Source organism: Myxine glutinosa, chromosome 8, assembly GCF_964187855.1.
Source record: "Myxine glutinosa chromosome 8, kmMyxGlut1.1, whole genome shotgun sequence".
NCBI classification, from domain to species: Eukaryota; Metazoa; Chordata; class Myxini; order Myxiniformes; family Myxinidae; genus Myxine; species Myxine glutinosa.
The window spans coordinates 49047635-49074251 of record NC_136268.1 but is presented as its reverse complement, the minus strand read 5'-3'; the positions used below and the strand labels follow the sequence as shown (position 1 = coordinate 49074251).

Sequence of the window (26617 nt, the reverse complement as noted above, 5' to 3'; positions counted from 1 at the left end):
AGGCTTGCTGTATTATCACAAGGCCGAATTCATTCGATTTTGGTGATTATCTGAATACGAGAATTAAAAAAAGTGATTCTTCACAAATGAGAGATGGGCCCAAAAACGATATACAGTCCTGTTTTAAATGACATTTCAAAAAGTTATGGATGGATTATGACAAAACTTGGTAGATGGGTTGGGTAGTTGACATGAATAAGCCTATTCGATTTTGCTTAAAGTCCGGATTCAGATCTGGCCTATCAGTGGGATACAAAATGTAAAATGTTCAGCCTGGTGGAGGTATATGCTCTACCAAGTGCCATTCCAGTTTGTTGTCAATATTTACCTGCATTTATTTACCTGCAATACATGGGCATTGAGGAAGTTAGGAGTGGAGGAATGGTTGATCAGAGTAGTGATGGCAATGTACAAAAGAGCACGCACAGCTGTAAGGACGAAGGACGGGAACAGTGGTGAGTTTGAGGTGAAGGTGGGAGTGCATCAGGGGTCGGTACTAAGTCCACTACTATTTGTAGCTGTGATGGAGGTGCTGGCTCAGACCGTAAAGGAGGGTTTACCGTGGGAGTTGTTGTATGCAGATGATCTGGTGTTGATTGCGGAAAGTATGGATTGACTGAAGGAAAAGATGAACAAGTGGAAGGAATGTATGGAGACAAAAGGTCTGAAGGTGAATATCGGAAAGACAAAGGTGATGGCAAGTGGTAAAGCATGTGGTGAGGTGGAAAGAACTGGGAAGTGGCCGTGTGCTGTGTGCAGGAAGGGTGTCGGAGTGAACTCCATTCAATGTACAATGTGTGCTGAGTGGGTTCATCAAAAATGTAGTGGTCTGAGAGGGTCATTAACCAGTGTGGCAGCTACATTCAAATGTAAGGTGTGCACAGAGGGAGCTGCAGATGGAGGAAATGTTGAGTTGGATCTTGGAGAAGGCGTGAAGCTGGAAGGTGTGAAAACATTTTGCTACCTCGGAGACATGCTGAATGGAGAAGGTGGATCAGACTCGGCAACGGTTGCTCGAGTGAGATGTGCATGGAAGAAGTTTCGGGAACTGAGTGGCGTGCTGATGAGGAGGAGAGTGTCGCTGAAGCTGAAGGGAAAGGTGTATGCTGCATGTGTGAGAAGTGTTATGATTTATGGGAGCGAGACATGGGTAATGAACGTAGAGCAGCAACGAAGGCTGGAAAGGGTGGAAATGCGAATGGTTCGATGGATGTGCGGAGTATCGTTGAGAGAGAGGAAGACAAATGATGAATTGCGAAAGATGATGGGAATATTGCCTGTGATTGATGCTGTGAAGAGGAACAGGTTGAGATGGTTTGGTCATGTATTGAGGAAGGATGAAAGTGACTGGTTGAGAAGAGTGATGGAAGTTAATGTAGAAGGAAGTAGAGGACGGGGAAGACCGAGAAAGACTTGGCTAAAGATGGTGGAAGAAGAAATGCGGGCAAGGGGGTTAACAAGGAGAGATGCAGAAAATAGGGCAAAATGGAGAAGATTGTCCTGGGGACCGCAAGGCTAACCCCCGCTCTAGCAGGGAACATGGCCTTAAAATGCATGTTGTTGTATTTACCTGCCATCTCCTTCCCAAAGGAAGTTCAAACATTTTTGTGTTTCACACATTTTTGTGTGACATTTTTGTGTTTGTGTTTTTTGTGTTTTTGTGTTTTTTGTGTTTTCACCCATTTTTGTGTTTTGTGTTTCACAAAATTGTTTGAGCCATTTATTTTTTAGCTTCCATGACACATAGTTCAGGTGGGTTTATGGGATGGCGTGTCATCTGTCAGTCCATAAACACTTGCAACTTCTTCTCTGAAACTGCTGATGGGATTGTGACCAAAATTGGCTAAAATGATCTTTGGTATGTTGAATCCAAGCTTGTTCATGATATCTTCATCCTCCACATATAAGTAAGTCATTGTAAGGTTTAAAGGTCCCAAAAGTACTTGAATTTATATCTAGTTTGGCCACCATTTTGGATTGCAGGAAAACCTTTAACAATCTTCTTCCAAACTGCTTCACTGATCAATGTGAAGTTTTACACATGTGATCAGCTATACGTCGGAAATATAATTTCATAACAATGACGTCATTGGTCTTGTGGTCTGGCATCCATATTGGATCAAAGGAAAACCATTCAAATTCATCTTCTCTAAAACCATTTAACCAATCAATGCGGAACTTAAAATATATGACTGATTATGTATGGGAACGTTTGAATAAAATAAGCTGATCCGAAACACTACGTCTGCCAGTGACGCCACAACACAGAAAGTGGTCAATATCAAAAAATCCCCATCTTGTCTTCCGCTCCCTCTTTTTGTGTATTTTGTTTGTCTGGTCGATTTGTTTGTGAAGTTAATGTTAGCTCTTTCACGAGCCTCGATTCAGTATACAAAAAAAAAGAAAAAAGAAAAAAAAGAAAAGAATTAAAGACACCTTGGAGTTGCACCTTATCAAATAGGGCTAATTTCTTCACAACAAGAAGTTATATCATCATACTAGGAAGTGTTTAGTATATCAAAAGCTAAGGCATAGCAGGAAGTTGCACTACTGTGACCATCATGTCACTACTACCCGACTTTTGTGTACTTAAATCTTAAATCCAGCTCTTGATGTCGAGTCTCCTCGGGCAATGATGACATTTCCTTTCTATGGCTAGTACACACGGGTAAGTGTGTGGTATTGACAGGGGCCGCCACTCCTCTCCGTCCCTCTGCTGGCCGTTGAGGAATTCACCCTCTTCCGCTCGTGCTGTTGGAGTCAACTGGACTCTCGTCCACCAGATGTGCAGAGTCGTCTGCTATTTAAACTGCATGGCTGCAGACCATTACCCTGGTAAGGGGGGCTGACAGGTACTACAACTTGCCCACAGGTGACCTGGGCTTATGCAAGGCGGGGGCATCCATCTCCCTGAGGTATCAGAAGACACCCGCATACCCAGCTCTTAAATGTGTACTTAAATCCAGCTCTTGTTTTTATCCTGATCCATCCATCACTCTGCTTTTTGGCAACCAGCCAAGTGAGATACAGTACCATTGGTCCTCTGTTTATTAGCCCCCGTTGGTCTCGTCCGTCCGTGCGTCCGCAACCATATCTCGGAGATGTATGGTTCAATTTTGTTCAAACCTGGCACAAGCACAGCACAGCACATGATGGCATATATGTGCACTTCACTTAATTTTGTGATTGATCAAAGATGGCCGAATGGTAGATTGGCGGCCATTTTAGTTGTAAAAACCCCGATATTGACCACGTCGTCAACCATGTCTCGGACATGCATTTACCGATCTTGTTTAAATTTGCCAAACAGATAATGAATAATGGGTTAATTAAGCAAGTCTTTTTTTTTTTTGAGATCAGATCCAAGATGGTCGACTGGCGGCCATTTTGTTGCTTAAACGTGTCTACAACAATTTCTCAGACATGCATGGTCCGATTTTGTTCAAACTTTGCGCAAAGACAACAAGAAAAAGAACAATCAGAGATTGCAAACCCTTGCCAGGATGTATTTTCGGTGGTTTTTAAGGCTTTTGTGTTAAAACAAATATGGTGGTGGAACCACGTGACCGATGATGTCATTATTGTTTTTCTAAACTAATTTATTCCTAGATTATGCTCAAGAAATTTCATCTTGATCGGATGAAGTTTGTACTTGTCAAATTATGACATCATAATGGAGGCACCTATGGCATCATCATTAACATAATTTATTCCCCATGGAGAGTTCTTTACAATGAGCCACGTCTCAATTTCATCTATGCAGCGCTTTCGGAGATATCGAGGTGCAACATTTTTCGGTTTTTCCAAGATGGTGGCCGAACCACGTGACCTATGACGTCATCAATATTTTTTCTCCGCCAATTTATGCCCACAGGACGCTCAAGAAATTTCATCTTGATCGGATGAAGTTTTGTACTTGTCGAATTATGACGTCATAATGGAGGCACCTATGACATCATCATTAACATATTTTATTCCCCATGGAGAGTTCTTTACAATGAGCCACGTCTCAATTTCATCTATGCAGCGCTTTCGGAGATATAGAGGTGCGAAGTTTTTCGGTTTTTCCAAGATGGCGGCCGAACCACGTGACCTATGACGTCATAATTATCATTAAAACATTCTGAGGTGGAGTTGCACCTATGGTGACAATTTCCTGTCGAGCAGACCAACGGTTGCAGAGAAAATCATATTTATTCTGTGCGGACAAACAAACAGACAAACAAACGGACTCAAATGCAATACCCTCTCCTCAGGCGAGGGTAATAAATGAGAAAGACAGAAGCTTTAAGATACAAGGCTTTTAACAAGGCTTGTATCATGTTTGATGCCAAATTGCAAGAGGACTATTTCTCGCAAATGCTTGATTTTGTTTCTTCTAAAATGTCATCAGTGATTTTAGATTGGATTGACTCATCGATGGAAAGAGAACCAACTGATTTGAAGCCTCAGCCAAACTAGGTTCTATAATCCAAAGATAGGTCTCTAAAAATATTAACAGCAACAATCTATTGGGGCAGTGGGTCAATCCATCCTTGTAAAGCTTGATGGTGTAGCGGCTACCGCTGGGTTTTCACAATCGCCTTGCACCTATCAAGGACGCGGAGCGATCACCATGCCGGGCTCGTCCAGGACGCCCGGGCAGGCTCGCCCTCAACTTGCCAGGCCGCAGCCAGGACGCTGGGCCACGCCCCCTCTCGCTTTTCCTGGGCAAACGCTCCGGGATAATATGTATATATATTGCTGCCCGATAAACGGGCTTTTCAGAGTGCCTGAGTGTTTGGTTTGATTAAAGCAACTCGGATGAATTCCAGCTTTTTGTCGCGTCCATTCTTCCGATCGACGTGGGAGCCCCAGCTCCTTCATTGGTGACCTACCGACATGGACACGGCAGTCGCCCTTAAACTGTCTACCTTCTGGGAGGCTCACGCGGCGGTTTGGTTCGCACAGGCGGATTCCCTGTTCGCCCTGCGAGGCATCACGGCCGACGACACCCGCTTCCACCATGTGGTAGCAGCGCTCGGTTCGGCCACCGCGGCCCGCGCCCTGAGCCTCCTCGAGAGCCCGCCAGCCGCTGACAAATACGGCGCGATTAAGAAGCTTCTCCTCGACGCTTTCGCCCTCCCATCGGCGGAACGCGCACGGCGCCTGCTCGACCTGCCCGAGCTCGGCGACACGCGCCCTTCCGAGCGAATGGACTACATGCTTTCACTGCTCGGCGAGCACTCTCCGGCATTCCTGTTCCGGGAGCTGTTCCTCCGTCAGCTGCCTAACCCGGTACGCCTCGCCCTGGCAAGCACGACGATCACAGATCCCCGGGCCCTTGCCAGAGAAGCCGACAAGATCTCCGCCGCAGGACAGCGCATCGCAGCGGCGACATGGGACCCACCGCCGTCCGACGCAACACCCATGGCGCCCGAGCACCCGGCACGGTCGACGACCGAACTGCCGACGCAATTGGCGGCCGCTACACCGAGCCGACCACCTCCAGCACGACGACCGGGGCCTCCACCTGACCAAGCGTGGTGTTACTATCATGCCAGGTTCGGACAGAAGGCCCGGACATGCCGACCCCCGTGCACCTTCGGCAGGCCGGGAAACGGCCGGGCCGGCGTTCATTACCAGCCATGAGCGCCGGCCACACGGGCAACTTACTGTTCATCACGGATAAAGCGTCCGGACGGCGCTTCCTGTGCGACACCGGCGCCCAACTGAGCGTCATACCCGCCTCTGACCAGGACAGGCAATCCGCGGTTTGCGGCCCCTCCTTGGTTGCGGCCAACGGATCGACCATCCGCACCTTCGGCCCGCGCAACGTCACCCTCTGCTTCGGCGGCCAACGCTTTGCTTGGACGTTTGTAACCGCAAACGTGCCCATGGCTCTGCTAGGCGCCGACTTCCTCTGCGCACACGGACTGCTGGTGGACGTCCAACGGCGTCGTTTAATCAACGCCGAAACCTTCAGCTCCCTGGTATGCACATTGAGCAGCTCCGCGCCGACCGAGCTGGCATGCGCCGTCCCGGCGGCGAACGAGTTTGCTCGCCTGCTCACGGAGTTCCCGGCCCTCACGCGGCCGACGTTTTCGGCCGTCGCAGTACGGCATGGGATCGAGCACCACATACCAACCACGGGCCCGCCGGTCTACGCCAGGGCCCGCCGCCTCGACCCAGCCAAGCTCGCCGTGGCAAAGGCCGAATTTGACGCGTTGGAGCACCTCGGCATCGTGCGGCGCTCCGATAGCGCGTGGGCCTCGCCACTGCACATCGTGCCAAAGCCGGGGGGTGGATGGCGCCCGTGTGGCGACTACCGCCGTCTCAATGACGCTACCACCCCCGACAGGTACCCGATCCCGCATATCCAAGACTTCTCCGCCCGTCTGGCGGGACGGGTCATTTTTTCGAAAATTGATCTCATACGGGGATATCACCAGGTACCTGTCAGGGCGGCCGACGTCCCTAAAACGGCAGTCATCACGCCGTTCGGCTTATTCGAATTCTTGCGGATGCCGTTTGGTCTCAAGAACGCGGCTCAGGCGTTCCAGCGCTTGATGGACGGCGTGCTGCGTGACCTGCCGTTCCTTTTCGTTTACCTGGACGACATCCTCGTCGCCAGCACGTCCTGGGCCGAGCACCTCCTCCACCTCCGAACACTGTTCGGGCGCCTCAGCGAGCACGGCCTCATCGTCAACCCGGCCAAATGCCACTTCGGCACGACGGCCGTTGATTTTTGTGGCCACCACATCACCAAGAACGGGGCCGTGCCGCTGCCAACCAAGGTCGAGGCCATCACCACGTTCCCGCGTCCCCGCACCATAAAGGCCCTGCAGGAATTCCTGGGAATGGTGAATTTTTATCACCGCTTCGTGCCCCGCGCTGCTCAACTCATGCGGCCCCTCTACGAAGCCCTCTGGGGCAAGCCGGCCAAGCACGACATCGCCTGGTCCGCAGCAATGGATGCGGCCTTCCAAAGCTCAAAGCGGGCCCTCGCCGACGCAACACTGCTCGCTCACCCGGTGCTCAACGCTCCCATCGCCCTCACCACGGATGCCTCCGACTACGCGGTGGGCGCCGTACATGAGCAATGGGTGAACGGGGTTTGGCAGCCACTCGCTTTTTTCAGCCGGCAGCTCCGGCCGAACGAGCTCAAATACAGCACGTTTGACCGGGAGCTCCTCGGCCTACACCTGGCCGTCCGCCATTTCCGCCACCTCCTGGAGGGCCGACCTTTCACGGCGTTCGTCGACCACAAGCCGTTGGTTTACGCCATGGCCAAGGTCACGGAGCCGTGGTCGGCCCGCCAACAGCGCCACCTCTCCGCCGTGTCGGAGTTTACCACGGACATCCGGCACGTCGCCGGCAAAAACAACTCCGTGGCCGACTGTCTTTCCCGGGCCAGCGCGAACCCGGTCCACCTGGGCGTTGACTTTGCGCTTATGGCGGCGGACCAAACCACCGACACCACGGTGCAAGCCCTCCGGGCGGCGGACACGGGCCTCCGCCTGGCCAACATCCCCTTCGCGGACACTGTCCTGCTCTGCGACGTCTCCCAAGGCCAGCCTCGCCCCATCGTGCCCGTCACCTGGCAACGCCGCATCTTCGCCTCCCTCCACGGCCTTTCCCACCCGGGCCGGAAAGCTTCCCAGAAGCTGGTGTCGGCGCGATTCGTCTGGCACGGCCTTCGTCGGGACGTCCGCGATTGGACCAGCACCTGCACGGCCTGCCAACGGGCCAAGGTCCACCGACACACCCAGGCCCCGCTGGCACCTTTCACCGTGCCCGAACGACGTTTCGACCACGTCAACGTGGATCTGGTGGGCCCCCTCCCCCCGTCACGGGGGTTCACACACCTGCTCACCATGGTGGACAGGACCACCAGGTGGCCGGAGGCCGTTCCCCTCGTCTCCACCACCACCGCCGACGTGGCGCAGGCTTTCATCGCCACCTGGATCGCCCGCTTCGGCGCACCGGCGGACATCTCGTCAGACCGCGGACCACAGTTCACCTCCGAGCTGTGGGGCGCGGTCGCCCGCAACCTGGGGGTCAAGCTCCACCGTACTACGGCCTACCACCCCCAAGCAAACGGGTTGTGCGAGCGATTCCACCGCTCCATGAAGGCCGCGCTCATGGCCGGCCTTCAAGACGGCGGTTGGGCCGACCGGCTGCCGTGGGTCCTTTTGGGCCTCCGCACGGCCCCCAAGGAGGACCTCCAGGCATCCACCGCCGAGCTTGTCTATGGCCAGGCGCTACGCGTCCCGGGCGAGTTCGTGCCCGACGCTACCAGTCCCTGGTCCGCAGCTCACCAGCGCTCGGACCTCCAGGAGGCCGCCCGACGGTTTGCCCCCGTGCCAACATCCCACCACGGTGACCCCCAGTCCTACGTCCCCCCAGCACTTCGCACAGCGGAGTATGTTTTTGTGCGTCACGACGCACATCGGGGGCCACTCCGGCCGCCGTACGACGGGCCCTTCCGGGTGCTGTGACGGGACGACAAGTCGTTCGTCATCGACATCGGCGGCAGGTCGGACCGGATTGCGGTGGACCGCCTCAAGCCGGCGCACGTGGACGTCGACCACCCACCACGGGTGGCCCTTCCGCCGCGGCGAGGCCGCCCCCCGTCCACGGTGCCCCCCACTCGACCGCCCACCTCCACACCGGACCCCCTCCCACGACCCGCCAGGGGTCGCTTCGGCCGGGTCATCAGGACCCCCCTCAAATTGACCCTGCCGGTGCAAGTCGATTCTGGGGGGACGTGTGTAGCGGCTACCGCTGGGTTTTCAGAATCGCCTTGCACCTATCAAGGACGCGGAGCGATCACCATGCCGGGCTCGTCCAGGACGCCCGGGCAGGCCCGCGCTCAACTTGCCAGGCCTCGGTCGGGACGCTGGGCCACGCCCCCTCTCGCTTTTCCTGGGCAAACGCTCCGGGATAATATGTATATATATTGCTGCCCGATAAACGGGCTTTTGAGAGTGCCTGAGTGTTTGGTTTGATTAAAGCAACTCGGATGAATTCCAGCTTTTTGTCGCGTCCATTCTTCCGATCGACGTGGGAGCCCCAGCTCCTTCAATGGCACCATTAGTAACATGAATATAAGTTTTATAATGCATGTCTTTTGGTTGAAGGGGTGAATGGGTAGGTCAGGGAGGGGGGAGAATGAGTATGATCCATGGTGCACAAAACGAGTCACACAAACCATGAGGCAGCAAAATATCAAAACTAAGGCCGCAGCAGCAACTTTTCATATCATTGGCTTTAAAACCTTTCTTGGACTTTTTGCTCACAGACTTGCCAAACTGTGAATTACCACAGGTAACGCAAAACACATTGCGGAAATCCAGTCAAACAAAGTCGAATGGACAGTCAAATTTCATCCATCTTATATACAATACAGTACAATGTCTGGATCGACATGTGCTTTAAAATCAGGCACTTAAAACTGCAGATCATCGCATTACATCTGTGTGAACATGCAATATGCAAACTACAGCAAGGAACATGAGTGTTGGACCGCTCAGTAAATTGTTAGCTGCAGACAGTTGAGCAAAGCATTCTCGCACCAGCTCGCCTGAGCTACCACAAGTACACATATATTTGTCAACGGCACAGAGAAAGGTGTACCCAGATAATGGCTGGTAAACATTACTCCCCTCACTCCCATGCCTTTCACCTCCATCCCCCTCCTTGGGGGAGGGGAAAATGGGGAAACACGTAACAAGTAATCAATGTTTAACTATTTACAATGAAGTAAAATAAATCCTATAAAAACTAGTCACACTAGCCTCACTCCAGTCACAATCACACATGGGGAAAGGAAACGAGAACCGGGTGGTTTATCTCTCTCCGGTGGTATCGGAGGAGGATGGGGCACTGAGCAGCCACGAACAGTCGGTGAGGAGGTGACGAAGAGATGATGAAGAGACGAGCAGGACATTGAACAGGCAAGGGGGAGGGGGGGAGGGGAGATGAGAACAGCACCAGGCCAAGGCAGGCAGGACAGCCTCCTTAAAGCTCTCCTCTTAGAACTCTCAGATCTCTTTCAGAGCTCCATTGTAGCTCCTCAGAAAACTGAGATCCTCTCCGAACTGTTCCCACTCCTCTGAGAGCACCGAACCAAGAGCTACAGGCTTCTCCCTCTTCTCCCTGGGCAACGCTCTGCCATTTCCTCCTCAGACCCCGATGATCCCTCGTGCGTCCAAGCTCCTCCCCATGCCCTCTTAACAACCCTCCATCCCTCGAGGCGTTGGGCTCCACCCCCTTTATGAGATGATAATAGCTCTGCCCCTCCCCTCCCCTACCCCCTCTCCTTGCCTGGCAGAGTCCCATTGCTATCTGCCTCGCTCTTCTTGCCACCCAGTGCTCCCGGTCGCTGTTTACAGGGAGGTTTCTATGCACATTTACTTAACTTAGTCCCTCGCTATCTATTACAAAGCACCACCCTTCATATGGTGCACATTCAAACAGACAGTCCTTAAGCTGATATGTGCCTACTTATTACATCGAGATTGGCTACCTATTCACATACGGACCATACTACTCGAAACAGTTCTATCTGTTCCTCAGGTAATCTCTAAACCCCCTCCCCCATTTCTCCATAAACGTAACAATATTATGAACCGATTATATTTCGGCGTCAGAGGTCATGCCAGGTAAAAATGTGATACTTAAGAACAGCTAAATGGATTAAAATCAAACTTGGTACATGTATGTATAATGATGGAATAATGTGGGCGGAGGCATATCAGTCAACGTCACAACGTCAAAGAGTGCCATTCCAGTTATGTAATGCAGTTGATGTTGGTGGATTTCCAAGCAGATGGGAAATGACCGAGGGAAAATGATAAGGGCAGAGAGAGGATGGGCAAGAGCAGCAGAGCAGGTGTTTATGGCACATGAGCTGATACTGTCCGGTCCAGTTACAGACTCAGAGAGTTGAGGGTTGAAAGAACGTTCTCTACCTTTTTGCAGGTGCAAAAGATAGAGTCCAGGAGCATTTGGGTACGAGGAGAAGGGTGGGTACCAAGGGTGAGGGATTGGGAATACAAGATTTGAAAGTGAACACAGAATTGAGGCATTCAGCCTTCTCACGAGAGTGGAGTCTGCTGTGGTGCCATTTGAAGAGAGAGAAGGGATCATGGAGAGGAGCATAATCCAAAGGCAGACTTAGCAAGATGCCATCAGGTTTTGGAGCTCAACAAGTTTGAAAGTTCATTATTGAATTTGGACAGATGCTGTTTTCAGACTCTCCTGAGAGTGGACACACACTTGTTGCGGACTTTTAGGAATGCGCTGAGATTGCCTTCGTTCGGATTTGCCCTCCACGAAGAGAAGGCAAGTTGTTTCAGAGCAAATGCCTCACCAAAGTATTCAGTGTACCAATGGGCATGAGGAAAGGTAGAATAACTGAAGATGAGATGGGATGAATCTGTGCATGTGAAAGAGCAGGTTTCTGTGGAAGAATTCCCAGGCTGAATTGATATCTAGGGCAGTAGATATGGGAGACCAATCCTGAAGAGAGATGGCTGCTTGCGGCCCTGCCTATCTGCTTGAATGATCTACCAGACTCACCAGCATTGAGGCAGCTCTCTGAGAATAGCCAGAGAGATGTTGACTTTCACAAGCATATAATCAGATGAACCAATTGGAGCAGAGGAAGAACAGGAGACATTTGCTTGGAAGTTGGTCATTATCAAGTCTAGAAGGGAGGATTTGCTATTGTGAGAAATCCGGGTTGGAAAATTCACAGATCGAGTCAGTACCATGGAGTCACAGAAGTTATTTGCTGAAGTGCCATGGCTGGTGAGAGAGGTCCCAAAACCCAGCCAATTTGCATGGTGACAATTGAAATTTCCATACATGAGGAAGAGAGAGTTGGGATGAGTGGTTAAAAGTTGGTGCATGTTGTCTGAGAGAGAGAGAGATGTAGGTGGAGTCGTCACTATTTGGAGGACAGTACATCACACAGACAAGCGAGAGGTGTGAGTGCATGGGAAGTCACAGCCAAAGGTACTCCTAGGGGTTGGGATGTGTCAGATCAGTACAAGGGCAGTGAGATATTGAGTTATTGATGTAAAGTGCAACTTCGCTGCTGGGGCGTGCTTCAGACCCATCAAATTAGAACAGACAATAACCAGGGAGAGACAATAACGAACCAGGCATGTCCTGTGGGAGGGAGAAAGGATTCTGTTAAACAGATTATGTCCGGTTTATCAGCAGTGGCCTGAATTGAGAGATTTTCAGATTGGAGCGGAGACCTCGGATGTTGAAGGTCCACACAGTTAGAGATAGGGGGAGGAGGAGTTGAGGGTGCAGGATGGGAGGAGGTGGGGATGGATTGAGTGTGTGTGGTGCAGGGAGGGGGGGTTTCAGAAGTTGTTCTGTGAGTGTGTCATTGGTTGTGTTGTGTTGTGTTGTGTGTCGCTGTGTTGTGTGTCGCTGTGTTGTGTGTCGCTGTGTTGTGTGTCGTTGTGTTGTGTGTCGTTGTGTTGTGTGTCGTTGTGTTGTGTGTCGTTGGTTGTTTCATATGCGGGTTTCAGAAGGTGGAATGGAGTCCTCCCTTTAAGGTTTTTTTTGTCGTTCCCTTTGCTCCAATTAATCATTGGTACAATTTTGGCACTCTTAAGCTTCCAGGATCTTTTCACTTTATTTTTGAGGGCTTGGTATTTGGTTATTTTCTTGATTTCTGCGTTGTTTAGGCCAAAATCACTGGGGACTGGCGCCTCAATTAGCAATGTGTTCTTTTATTTTTTTTTGTACTTCAGTGCTATATCTGGTCATAATGCTTTGTTTTCCATGTTCATGCTGGATGGGATCATTAGGTCATATGTGAGCATCACTTCCTTGTTTTCAGTGATTGCTTTTGGTTCATTTTTCCATGAGTTTTCTGGAATTGGAATATTAAGACTTTTTCAGATGTGCCAGTGGATAACTCAACATACTTTGTTGTGCCTTTTGGTGTACATCTGCTCTGACATGAGTTGTTTACATCCTGTTTGGCGATGGCTCATACTTTCTGTTTTGCAGAACCTACACTTGTCTGATTGACTCAGTCCCGCCATTTTCTTAAAGCCATTGGTGTCGTGTCCTTGGTCTTGGTCATTTATAGTGATTATTTTTCCATCACAGTTGAGCCTTTTCTTAGCCATTCCAAAGACCCTTTTTTGTCTACTCACATTCTGTCCAAATCTTTTTTTTATATGCACCTTCCTCATCTTTTTTCATTTTCCGAGTTGTTGATGTATATTTGTTGATATTTTGATTTATATTTTTCTTTCTTCTTTTTTGCAATTGTTGTTGCTGTACTCTTTGTTGTTTCAGTTTATTTTATTATTTTTATTTTTTTGGTGTACCGAATCGAGGCTCGTGAAAGAGCTGACATTTACTTCACAAACAAATCAACCAGACAAACAAAATACATAAAAAGAGGGAGCGGAAGACAAGATGGGGAGAGAAGGGGAAGCACACAAACACAACATTTGAGAGCAGGGAGATGTGTGGGAGGGGGAGGGCTTGGGGGGAGGAGGCGTGGGAAGGGGGCGGGGGGGTGGGAGAAGTATAAAACACAAGGACACCAAGGACTTCCAGGACAGAAGTTGGTATTTCAAAAAAGTGGAATTGGGGTGAAATTAGCGGGGATAGAAAAGATCAAGGTTTTGGATGGTAGAAGATAAGAGATGGTGGTGAACAGCTGTTTTAAAGACCTGGAGGGTGGAGTGGGATTGAAGAGAGTGAGGGAGTTTGTTCCAGAGGTGGGAGAAAAGAGGAATGAAGGAGTGAGGGTGAGCAGAGAGTCTTGATTTTGGCAGTTTAACCATAAGAGGGTTGCAGGCAGATCTTGTGCGACCTGTAGGAATATTTGCGGGACAGAGCCCAGAGAGAGCTGGGGGGGGCAAGGCCAGAGAGGAGTTGGTAGAAGACGGAAAGACCACCAACCTGCCTGCGGTGAGTGAGTGAGAGGCCCTTGGAGTTAGCTTCATCGCGGGAGATTCCAATGATTCTGAATGCTTTGGTTTCAACAGCGTGAAGACGAGCTAGGTGTGAGGCAGGAGCACCAGCCCAGAGGGGAGAGCAGTATTCCATTGAGCTGCGGATGAAAGCCTTGTATGTGGTGAGGAGTTCAGGTGTGCCAAGGAAGGACTTCGCACGACGGAGGATGCCCAGTCGGCGACTGGCTTTGGAGGCCAGATTTGAAATGTGGTTTTCCCAGGAAAGATCATGGCAGATAGTGAGACCCAAAAGCTTGAGTGACAGAACTTCTTGGAGAGGATTATTCAGAAAGTGGATGGGAGGGTTGTCCAGTCGGTCTTTTCGGAGAGACATCGTAAGAGTGTGAGATTTGTCAGGATTGAAAGACATGTTCCACTTGTTTGCCCAGTCTGTGATTTTGTCCAGGTCTGCAGAGAGTGAGGAGGCTGCAGACTGCCGATCTGAGGGATGAAGAATGGAGCGACAGAGAGTAGAGTCATCAGCAAAGAGATAGAGAGGATTTTCAAGAGAGTCAGAGAGATCATTGATGAAGACCAGAAAAAGCACAGGGCCCAGAACACTGCCTTGGGGAACTCCAGCCTGAACAGGAAGAGGAGATGAGAGAAACCCATTCAGGGCCACACGTTGACTTCGACTAGAGAGGACGTCCGCCAGCCATGCGTGGAGATTTCCATGGATACCAAAAGAGGAGAGTTTGGTGAGCAGAGCAGGGTGCCAGACCGTATCGAAGGCACGTGATATGTCAAGGGAGACGGCTCTAATTTCCTGTTTGGCATTGAGGACCTCCATCCATTGTTGAGAAAGCAGCAGCAGCATGTCCAGAGTAGAGTGACCAGGTCTGAAACCAAATTGATGATCAGAGATCAAGCCATTGGAGAAGAGGAAAGATTTCATATCTGAAGCGATGATGGATTCCATGACTTTGCTGATAATTGGGAGAAGGCTGATTGGTCTGTAGTTGCTGGGATCTGTTTTTGCACCTTTTTTGTGCAAAGCGGTGATGCTGGCAGATTTCCCAAGCAGATGGCAGATGACCTTGAGCAAAAGAGAGGGTGAAGAGAACAGAGAGAGGGAGTGAAAGAGCGGAAGAACAGGATTTTAGGACCCGTGGGCTGATGCCGTCAGGTCCAGTTGCAGAATCAGAGTCGAGGGTTGACAGAAACTTTTCCACCTTGTCAGGAGGAAAGGACACAGAGTCCAGGAGCAGCTGGGTATGACTGGGTACGGTGGGTACAGAGAGGGATGGGTTTGGGACACAAGATTTAGAGGCAAACACAGAGTTGAGGCATTCAGCTTTTTAACGTGCGGAGTCAGCCGTGTGGCCATTTGAGGTGAGGGAGGGGATGGAGGGGGAACATACACCAGAAACAGTTTTGACCAGATGCCACCAGGATTTGGAAGAGGGAGACAGATAAGAGAGTTCTGTCCTGAGAACGGAGAGATATTGTTTCCTGGCTCTCCTGAGGGTGGACACACACTTGTTTCGGGCTTTGTGAAAGGAAATGAGATTTCCTTCCGTTGGATTTGCTTTCCAGGAGACGAAAGCAAGTTGTTTCTGGGCAATAGCCTTACCACAAGATTCCGTGTACCATGGACGGGAGGAAGGGTATGACAGCTGAAGACGAGATGGGATAAATCTGTGCATGAGAGAGAGCAATTTACTTTGGAAGAATTCCCAGGATGAGTTGATGTCAGAGGCGGTAGAGATGGGAGACCAGGCCAGATGATTGATGGCTGCTTGAAGACCGTGCCAGTTGGCCTGAGTGAAATGCCAGACTCGTCGACGCTGAGGAGGCTCTCTGAGAATGGTCAGAGAGATGTCCACTTTAACAAGCACATGATCAGATGAGCTGATTGGAGCAGAAGAAGAGCAGCAGACATTTTCAGGGAAGTTAGTCATAACCAAGTCCAGAAGAGAAGATGCTCCGTTGACTGAGATCCGGGTCGGGAAATTGACAGATTGTATCAATCCCAGTGAGTCACAGAAGTCCTTTGCTGAAGAGCCATGGCTGGTGAGAGAGGTACCCACACCCAGCCAACTGGCATGGTGACAATTGAAATCACCACATATGAGGAAGAGAGAGTTGGGATGGGTAGATAGAAGTTGGTTCATATTATCAGACAGCGAGATGTAGATGGAGTCATCACTGTTTGGTGGACGGTACAACACACATATGAACAAAAGGTGGGAGCGAAGGGGAAGCCGTAGCCAAAGGTATTCCTGGGGGTGAGGTGGAGAGAGGGCAGTGCAGGGCGAGTGAGGAAGAGAGTTTTTTTTATCAAGATAGCAAGGTTGTGTGACATCTTCCATTTGCACCTGTCTTTGGAATTTTTTTTGCTCGGTGGGTTTGTGATACCTTCTCTGGTTTGGTGTCTTCATATTTACTTACAAATTGGATTTGGCAGTCTGTTGCACTTTTTGCATATTGGGCCATTCCTTCAGTTGTCATTCTGTGCACTTGGTTGAGCTCCTTCAGGCCGCTACCTCCTCGTCTCGGTAGTTATATTTTTGGGATGCATTGAATTTTGTAAAACATTTTGTGGATGGTGAGGAGTTTCCTTGTTTCCTTGTTTTCCGTGTGGGGGAGTGTGTGTGTGTGTGTGTGTGTGGGGGGGGGGGGGGGGCGAGTGTGTATGTGTGTGTATGCATGTGGAGATGTGTTTGTGTGGATGTGTGGGTGGGGGGGGGGGGGGGTGGATATGTGTGTTTGTGTGTAGGGGGGGGGGGGTTGTGGTGTGTGTGTAGGGGGGGGGGGGTTGTGGTGTGTGTGTAGGGGGGCGGGGTTGGGGTGTGCATGTGGAGGAGGGGGGGGGGGGGTTGGGTGTGTGTGTGTGTGTGTGTGTGTGTGTGTGTGTGTGTGTGTGTGTCTCTGTCTGTCTGTCTCGGGGGTGTATCAAAAGTGGGTGCGAGTAAACCGTTCATCACTGCCAGCAGTTTTAAAGTGGCAGGTCTAGTTATGTATTATGTCTGTCACTGTGTATCTATCAAAGTCATTGGTTTATTTATCGAGGAACAACTTTATTTCAATTGAATGTTATATTTTGAACACTAATCAGAACATGAATCAGAAAACAAACCTGCAGTTTAGCAGTACTTTGGCTTTGAATTTGTCCCAATCGTGCTGAAAATCATTCCAAACAGGAAGCTTACTGTTTTAAGGACGTTATAAAGGACAAAAAACAGACGCGAATAACTAATGAAAGGCGTTAAATAAGGTGGTGTCCAAGACATTGCATCTACAGCGGTAACCTTCCGGATTTTTATGCCTCCGCCCCCAAAGGTGGCCGGAGGCATGTTTTCGGGTTGTCCGTCCATCCGTACATCCGTCCGTCCGTACGGGCTAAACCTTGTTTTTCTCAGCAACCACATGTCCGATTGAGACTAAACTTTCAGGGTAGGAGTGACACCCATGTATAATGTTTTTCTGACAATTGTGACGCCATAGGTCACGTGGTATGGCAGCCATCTTGGAGTAAACGCAAATACTTTTAAAAATGATTTCTTGGAAACTGCTGAATGGAAAAATTTTAAACTTGGCACATTGTCAAGTACTCCCAATGGGGAACAAAAGCATGATGATGGTGACATCATTGGTGAAGTGGTGGTATAACCGGCCAAAAATGTTTAAATCACATTCCTTATCCTAAAAATCTGAAATTGCATGTGCATGATCTATGACCCATTTGTATTGAAATATTAAATTTATCACATCATCGGTCACATAATTTGGCAGCCGTATTGAATTTAACCTAAAACCTTTAAAAAACATCTTCTCCCAAACCACCAAATTGATTGACTCAAAACTTTACATGTGTCATTGACAAAGCATGATGATTAAAATATCACGAAAACATAATTGGTCACATGGTGTGGCAGACATTAGAATTTAGATTGAAGGAAAATATTAAATAATTATATCTCTGAAACCGCTTACCCTATCGATGCAAAAATTTACAAATACCGAACAACATTGTTGCATTTAGTTTGAAAATGATGATATCGGTCACGTGGTTTGGCAGACATCTTGGATAGAAAAACGAACCACATCCGATCAACACGAAACTTCACAAAGATGATCCCCTGCCCATACATACGCAAAGTGTACATTTTAAAGGACATATGTAATGTGGTTATATTTTGTGGATATGTGGACATACATATGTGGACATACATACGCAAAGTGTACATTTTAAAGGACATATGTAATGTGGTGTGGCAGCCATATTAGCTTGAAAGCCGATATTTAAAGAAATTCCTTCTCTGAAACCACTTCACCGATCGATGTGAAACCTGTCATGGTTGGTGAAAATGCACCCGTATGTGCTCGTCGAACATCTCATTCCAAAATCATGGGCATTATTATGGAGGTGGTCCCCCCGATTTGCTGCTATAACAGCCTCCACTCTTCTGGGAAGGCTTTCCACTTGATGTTGGAACATTGCTGCGGGGATTTGCTTCTATTCAGCCACAAGAGCATTAGTGAGGTCGGGCACTGATGTTGGGCGACGAGGCCTGGCTCGCAGTTGGCATTCCAATTCATTCCAAAGGTGTTCGATGGGGTTGAGGTCAGGGCTCAGTGCAGGCCAATCAAGTTCTTCCACACCGATCTCGACAAACCATTTCTGTATGGACTTCGCTTTGTGCACGCCGGCATTGTCATGCTGAAACAGGAAAGGGCCTTTCCCAAACTCTTGCCACAAAGTTGGAAGCACACAATCGTCTGTTGCTTCCCTGCCCAACATACCATGTAGCTTCCTTGCCCATACCATAACCACATAACCAACAATATATATTTGTGGCCGACCACTTCACGGCTGAGCTTTTGTTGCTCCTAGTCGTTTCCACTTCACAATAACAGCACTTACAGTTGACCGGGGCAGCTCGAGCAGGGCAGAAATTTGTTTCTCCCATCTTTTTTCTCCCATCTCCACACAGGATCTCTGGCGCTCAGCCAGAGTGACCATCGGGTTCTTGGTCACCTCTCTTACCAAGGCCCTTCTCCCCCGATTGCTCAGTTTGGCTGGGCGGCCAGCTCTAGGAAGAGTCCTGGTTGTTCCAAACTTCTTCCATTTAAGAACGATGGAGGCCACTGTGCTCTTGGGAACCTTCAATGCAGCAGAAATTTTTTGTAGGCTTCCCCAGATCCGGGGGGACCCCGGGGGAGCCGGGGGGACCCGGCAGAAGTACCCGACATTGCTGGGGAGGGGAGGGGAACGGGGGGGGGAGGGGAGAAGGGTGGGGGAGGGGAGGGGGAGGGGAGAAGGGGAGAGGGGTAGGGTGGAGGAGGGGGAAAAGGGAGGGGGAGGGGGAGGGGGAGGGGGAAAAGGGAGGGGGAGGGGGAAAAGGGAGGGGGAGGGGGAAAAGGGAGGGGGAGGGGGAAAAGGGAGGGGGAGGGGGAAAAGGGAGGGGGAGGGGGGAGGGGGAAAAGGGAGGGAGAGGGGGGAGGGGGAGAGGGGGAGGGGGGAGGGGAAGGGGGGGAGGGGAGGGGTAGGGTGGAGGGGGACGGAGGGGGAAGGGGGAGGGAAGGGGATGGACAGTCAACAATGACGTTGCAGTTCTCATGGTCGGAGAGCAGCACAACAATCGGACATAGTCCTGCATATTCGCAACAGCACGAAGCGGATTTTGGAGACTCACCGATCCTGTGACGTCCTCCAGTACCGGCGTTGCCGGGCGGGGGAAGGGAGACCCGTACATTCCCAACCCGTACATTCGCCCTCTCGACTCAAGCTCACTCGGACAAAAGCCTCGCACAAATTACACCGTGAAGGCCCAATGGTCATGTCTATGCCACAAATCACAGGCGCACTGAATTGAAAATATATAGAACGCTCATACTCCGTGAAAAGTGAAGCCGCCGTGTCGCCATCTTGGTTAGCACGACTCTACCAACTCGCTTCGCGGATCTCGTTTTGTGCGGCAAGAAACTGCTCCAATCGGTTACGGAAGGGTTGTGGAAAGACGTTTCACAGCTGTTTCAAAGACATTTAATTCATATCGCACAAAATCGATACAAAACACGATCGCATAAAAGGTGAAGTGACGTGTGACGGGATGGAACATCACGTGATCGCTCTGAGCGAATCAGCGAGCTGCTCTGGAACCGGCTGAGATTAGCGGGTACTTCGCTGAAATGCGCTGAGGTAAATATGAATAAAAAATATGGATCGTCAAATATTTTGAGTTCGGCCATGTTCGTCCCACGCTCAATGGCCATGTCTATGTCAAATATCAAGCACGTAAGCTTCTCCGTTTAGGAGTCAATCGGTAACATTACACACACACACACAAACTGTGTTTTATATATATAGATTATATATATATATATATATATATATATATATATATCAGTCACTATGCGACCTTCATATCATCAGTGGAAAACCGCCAGCAAGGTGTCCCATACAGCTGCTGCTGCACCTTGCTGGGAGCGATACGCACCGCCTGCCACGCGGTGACGTTATCTCTGGTATCCACTCATCATATGGAGTCGACCTGGTTGCGGTTGGGAGTTACTAATAATGGTATCTGTAATCTGGTTCTCCAACCTAATGAGCGGACAACATGACGTCATCGCCATGCACGTCCGCATTGCCTGCAAAGTTCCAGAGGAACCATCTAGCAGTGCGTCATTACGGATTATAAATACAGATACTGTCACAAGTGCATGCAAAACTCACAGTTACCGACCTGGTTTCGCCCTTGTTGGGGTTTCATCAGGGCAACGCAGTGAGGCTTTCCATACACTTGTAACTCTGTGACCCTTTCGATTTTTATATCAGTCACTATGCGACCTTCATATCATCATGAAACATTTACATTTTGTAGTCCATTGTATAATTTAAATAAACATAAATGCAAATTTCGCATGTGGAAAAAGTAAGTACACTCTTAGCTCTAATAGGTGGTATTTGCCCCCTTTATCAGAAACGACCTCAAGTGGGCGTTTCTTATAACTGTCTACCATTCTCTGACATCGACTGAATGAAATACAAACAATGCCAACATACATACAGAAGTGCTTGTCTTTGCCTCGGTGTTCATTGGCAAATTTTAGTCTTGCCCTGATGTTCTTTCTGGACAGCAAAGGTTCCTCCTGGCACACCTCCCATGTAGATCAAATTTGTGCAGCCTCTTTTTAATGGTAGAGTCGTGCACTTTGACATCAACAGTGGCAAGAGCTTCCTGTAGGTCCCGTGATGACATTCTGGGGTTCTTAGAGACTTCTTTCAGCATCTTGCGGTCTGCTCTCGGGCTGAACTTGCTGGGGCGGCCTGGCCTGAACAAGTTGGCAGTTGTTTGGAATCTTCTCCACTTGTCGATGATCTTCCGGTCAGTCGAATGATTGATTTCAAATTTTTTTGAGACCTTTTAAAATCCCTTCACAGACTCGTAGGCATCCATAACCTTCTTTCTGTAGGCCTCAGAGAGCTCTTTTGATCTAGGCATGGTGACGCCGCACACTTCAACGACAAAGAGGAAACCAAACTAAATGTCTGAGGTTTAAATAAGGCAGGTTCCTCCAAGATCCTCTCTGACGATGTTCTAATCATTTGCACCTGAGCTGGTGCACCTGATTCTAATTTTAGGTATTTGAAGTAGTGATAAATGTAGAGGTGTACTTACTTTTTCCACATGCGAAATTTGCATTTATGTTTATTTAAATTATACAATGGACTACAAAATGTAAATGTTTCATGATATTTGTTATATTATATCACCTTTATCTATCAATATTGTTGAAATGAAGATCAAATAGCTATATGTTGAAATATGTTGAAAAAGTCAAAACTTTACAGGGGGTGTACTTACTTTTTCACGTGACTGTACCTAAAAACTTGTCATGGCATTACGATTAATAAAACACAGTCAGGTCTTTTAGCAAGACTTTTAGCAATACATACATGCATGCATGCATGCATACATACATACATACACACATACACACACACACACACATACACATATACACATATACACATATACTGGCACCGGTAATACGGGACTTTCAAAATAAGGTAATCCACCCCAGGATGCTCGGCAGGCATGCGCAGAAATCCTGAGGATTAGCGATCTTCTGGGCCCGTGAATTGCTATTTTGTGCGCGTGGTAAGGATTGTTACCTGAAGGAATATTACCTCTAATAGTCGCTGAAAATACTTGGAAAAGTACCTTAGAGAAAGCTGGGGTGTGTCTCTGTACAATGAAATACCAATGGGCAGGTCATATCTTGAGGTTATGAATGTATCTGGAGGCAGGTCATATCAGCTTTTAAAATGATTTTACGATTAATCATGCTGACGAGGTGGGTGGGAGGGAGGTGGTGAGGGGACCTATGAAGGCTGTTGTATAATAAATATATTGCTTCTTCGGTTCCGGTACGACAACATAAAGTGTGTGAGCGCATACGCGTGCGACAATTTTGTTTGGATGTATGATCTTCAATTTTGACGGCTTTTAGATGCTGCTCTGGGGTGCACCCTTGCTCATGATTGAGCCTTAAAATTCAAGCTTTGTCTTTTGCGCTACACCTGTCAAATAACCGTTGTTCATTTTTTTTTAGATGTTTGTTTTGTCTTGTTTTACAGAGCTCTGTGGGAACAACCGGTCAGAATTCGATTGCCAGGGTCATCGAATGTCTGGAAAGATGTTAGCAGATGCCTGGGCCTATGCATTTTATTTTGTCATGCATTGCTTTGAAACGTTTTATTTTTTATTTTTTAAGAAATTGCAACACTTCACAACACATGTAGCTCTGAACATCCCTCACCCTGTCCATGTTCAGCGCCCAATTTTAAGTGAGTTCTGTTACTCACACTGGGGACTCTCCAGTTTCTTTTCTAATTCTGGCAGGGTTTGTCACAGAGGGAAGGTTTGAAGTATCTTTTCTTCTTTTTTAAATTTTTCTTCCACACCACCAACACTTTTGATAAAGGTTGCCTCATGATCTTTCCTTGCGATTACCTTTAGCCATACCTATGCTTCGTGAATGGCCTGTTTGTTGTGCTGAGAACGTTTGGACCGAACGCTGTGCCAAGTCTCCACCAGAGCTGGCCCTTCACTCGTATAAGAGGTAGCTAAAGCTCCTGTTGGTCTCCGCCAAGCTCCCGGCTCCCATTACAGATGCCGCTTCTCAACTGTTGCAGAGGTTAACCTGTGGCTGGGATTTTCATTGGCTTTCAATCTCACCGTGCCTAGTTTTATTATCTTTTAGCGCATTTTAGCTCGTGACGCATTCAACCTGCGAGAGTAATATTGGAATGAGATTTTGTTTCTCTTGCAGTTTATTTTTTCCTTGTGTAACGATCTTAACATGGCATTAACCGCCAAGTCCATTTGCTTATTTGTGATCATGGTGGCTTCAGAGTGCTCCGGTAGATTTGGACATTTCCAAGTGTATGGATGAATCGATAAACAGTCGGAGGCCTGAGCGTTTCACAGAAGGAACAACCATCCTGCCCCCACCTCCACCCAGTTTCTCACCAATCAAGTCAAATTCTGCAGTTTCACCTCGAGTGGTATGTTTTTGGCCATCTCATATTTTTAACGTTTGTTTATCTGTAGTCGTGGACAGGAGGGCCTTTTTTATTTTTGCAGAGCAGTGCTCAATCGTAAGTGTCTGCCACCATCACCACCTCCCCTTATCCCCTTCTCTGCCTTCTGGTTGGGTTTGTGAAATGAACCCAAACGATGTACATAGCCGCTGTACATACATTGGTTGCCCGTGTTTCGGATTGTGATGAGGTTTGAAATAAATTTTCTTACTCTGTACAGATTATCCTGCTGTTTGACAAGTTTGTATATCACACTGTCCAGTTGGTTTACCTGTGTACATACTCTTTTTGCTCTCAATAAAGTCACAAATTGTTGCCTTCCTTACATGGTATTTCCTTGATTTCCGAGTCGAGGATGTTTGTAACCGATTGATACCGACTACTTGCAATCAAGTCGGGTCCTATTGCGATCGGTTCGGACCCTCCAGTCGCTTTGCCCGTCCTCCGCCCCCAGCACGGTGATGAGCTTCAAATACGATTCATTCGGTCTCGCTAGTTACACGGACTGCTTGATGATCCTTTAAGGTTTTTAAATTTCGAATTTGAAATTTTTCGTTCATTCGTGCCTTGTGCGATTTGTTTTTATTTATCTATTTATTTATTTTATTTTCTTCTTTCCATCGCATCACTGTCGTTTTGCATTGTGAAAACGGTGGATGTTTTTCATGCTGTTTAACCATTAGCGAATCGGAGTAACACCAGGTGAGCTGAGCTCCCTTGTCGCAACGTTCACGCAATTGGGATCAAACGTGAAGTTTAAGGTGAAAGAAGGGCGGCCGCTCTCGTTCCTGAGCAGTGGTTCATTTTTGAGAAGTGGTGCAGTACCTTTGTTTGGCTTTACCAAGCGGGCTCCGGTGAGTCGTGACTTTATGCCACAGGTCCGACACTTGTATGGCCCCACTGTTTAATGCTCACCATTCGAGCGTCTTGCTTATTGAGTTGTGGTTGCTGAGAGCGATGCATCATGGCAGTGAACATTTTGCACGGAGACTTGTAGGACATTGAACAAATAACTTTGGGTGCAGGAGAAGGACATTTGGCCCATAATGCCTGCGCTTTATCAACCACACGAATTTGATCTCTCGGTTTATTTCACTGAGGGGTCGAGGGGAGTACAATGGGGGCAGGCACACGATCATCGCCAAGGTGTTTTTAACCCGCGTGCGAAAAGCGAGGTTAAACGATTGGTTCACTTTGTCTGTCTGTGTTACAAACGTCAGTTTATGATGAAGGGACAACTTAATTTTAAATTGAATGTGTCTCATTTATTTGTTTGTTTGTTTATTTATTTATTTTAAGGGGGTGGGCATGTACCCCTCTATCCCCAATGCGTCGAGGCAAAGGGAGACCATCGTCTTTGTAGAGGAGACCGCGATGAGTAAAAGACCCCTGTGCGTACTTGCTATGTAGGCTACTAGGACCTGCTGAAGTGTCACTTTAGCCAAGTGAAGTGTTTCGTTGCTGGTGTTTGTCGCATGAATTCGTACCGAAGCGTGCGAGCGTCCCCTCCTCGGATAGACCCGATCACCCGCCCAGCAGCTGGCGGGCGCGCCCGGGCGTGCGGCCCAGCGCCACGTACGGTCCAAAGCTGTCGCGTCCTCCCTGCAGCGGACGACAGAGGCCCAGCGAGGGAGCCTTTTTCACCCCCTCCTCCTCCTCTTTATCTTTCCCGTCCGTGTCTTCCTCCTGCTCTCGCTCTCTTCCTCCTATACATCTCGCAAGCGCCGTCCCGTCTCTCCAACAGCGCGACCCCCACAAACCACCACACCGCACCACCCGCCCTCCACCTCTCCGGTCGACAGCTTGCACTCGTGGAGCGACGAACCCGCCACGGCTCACATGAATGAACGGGAATGCCGAAAGACAACGCGTTCGCGAATTTACGGCCCGGTGTCTTTTTCATCGTCGTACATTCATTCGTAATCACCGGCATTTTCGGCGCATTGTTTTTGCCTCCGTTTCGGCCTCGAAAGGGCATCATCGTCTGTGCTGCAGCCGCGAATCAATTCGCGCCATTTTAGAAGACGAAAAAAAATTCGAAGATTTTCGATTAGGATTTCAAAGAGGCGACATGAACACCTTCGGATCCGTTCGGTGTTTAAATGTTGAGCGAAAAGTGTTACTCAACGTTTTTCGTTATCGTTTCACGATGCTCAAACGCCCGGCGGGTGAATGGGTGTCGTGAAAAGTAGGCCTACGTAATATATGTATATAAGGAACGTTCATTAATAATAATATGAAATTCGCCCGACCAACGAAGCTCGGTCGTGTCGTGCATGTACCCGCGGCACGTGTGTGACCGTGCGCTGAGAGAAAGAAGAAGAAGATCGCGTGAGATTGAAAATAAATAAATAAAGCAAGGGGTAGAGTAACCGTAGGTGCACGGTTCTCCGCGCCAGACCGCTGCCCCCGGGTCCTTGGGGAACAGAACACAACAAGGGCTGTGCTCGAGATCTCGCTTACGGGTCCGGGCGCCTGCAGCCCGTTCGGCCAACAATGGCTGCGGGCTTAGGTGACAAGGCGGTAAGCGGGTGCATTAAGTTGATGAATAAGAGCGCCGAGCGAGCATCGATACGGGCGCTGAAACTTCATGACGTTACCGCGGGGCTGGGCAGAGACCGTGGCGCAACGCGGGGTGTAATAAACGATCTTTGGGGATGCTTGGCGGCTCCTAACGATCGAGCCATTACACGACGCACGAGCCCGCTTGTCGGGGCACGAATGCTGCCAGTATCACTCAGGGTCAGGGAGTGCCAGGGTATGGTGTTTGAAGGGGGGGAGGAATAAGGGGTCTTTATCAGTGCGAGAGGTGTGTCCAGTGGCCACCTGTTGTCCCACTGCGGGTGTGCGTTGCCTTTCTTCCCTCCGTCACCTTATACCTTTGTGCTCTTCCACAAGCATCCTCTTTCCCGAAACTCATGCCCACGTGATTTATTTTGACGATTTATTTATTATTTATATTCCATCGTTCGGGGGTATGGAGCCCAAAGCTGCCCAATGAAGCAGTCAGTTGGTCGGATGACAAAACAAAATCTTCTGGATATGTATACTCTTTTGTATTGTATTTGTCCCAAGTTTG

The 26617-nt window shown here is 49.0% G+C and overlaps 1 protein-coding gene across 9 annotated transcripts in view; it reads left to right on the top strand.

Moving 5' to 3' along the window:
• WAPL (WAPL cohesin release factor) overlaps positions 1 to 23859 on the top strand; it is a 181126-nt gene extending 157267 nt beyond the window's left edge. For all 9 annotated transcript variants that reach the window (XM_078783251.1, XM_078783249.1, XM_078783248.1 and 6 more), the window contains one exon: positions 22573 to 23859. In XM_078783251.1, the coding sequence (XP_078639377.1) occupies positions 22573 to 22638 (66 nt within the window). In that variant the 3' untranslated portion in view covers positions 22639 to 23859. The remainder of the gene's footprint in view (positions 1 to 22572) is intronic.
• Positions 23860 to 26617: the final 2758 nt, after the last annotated feature.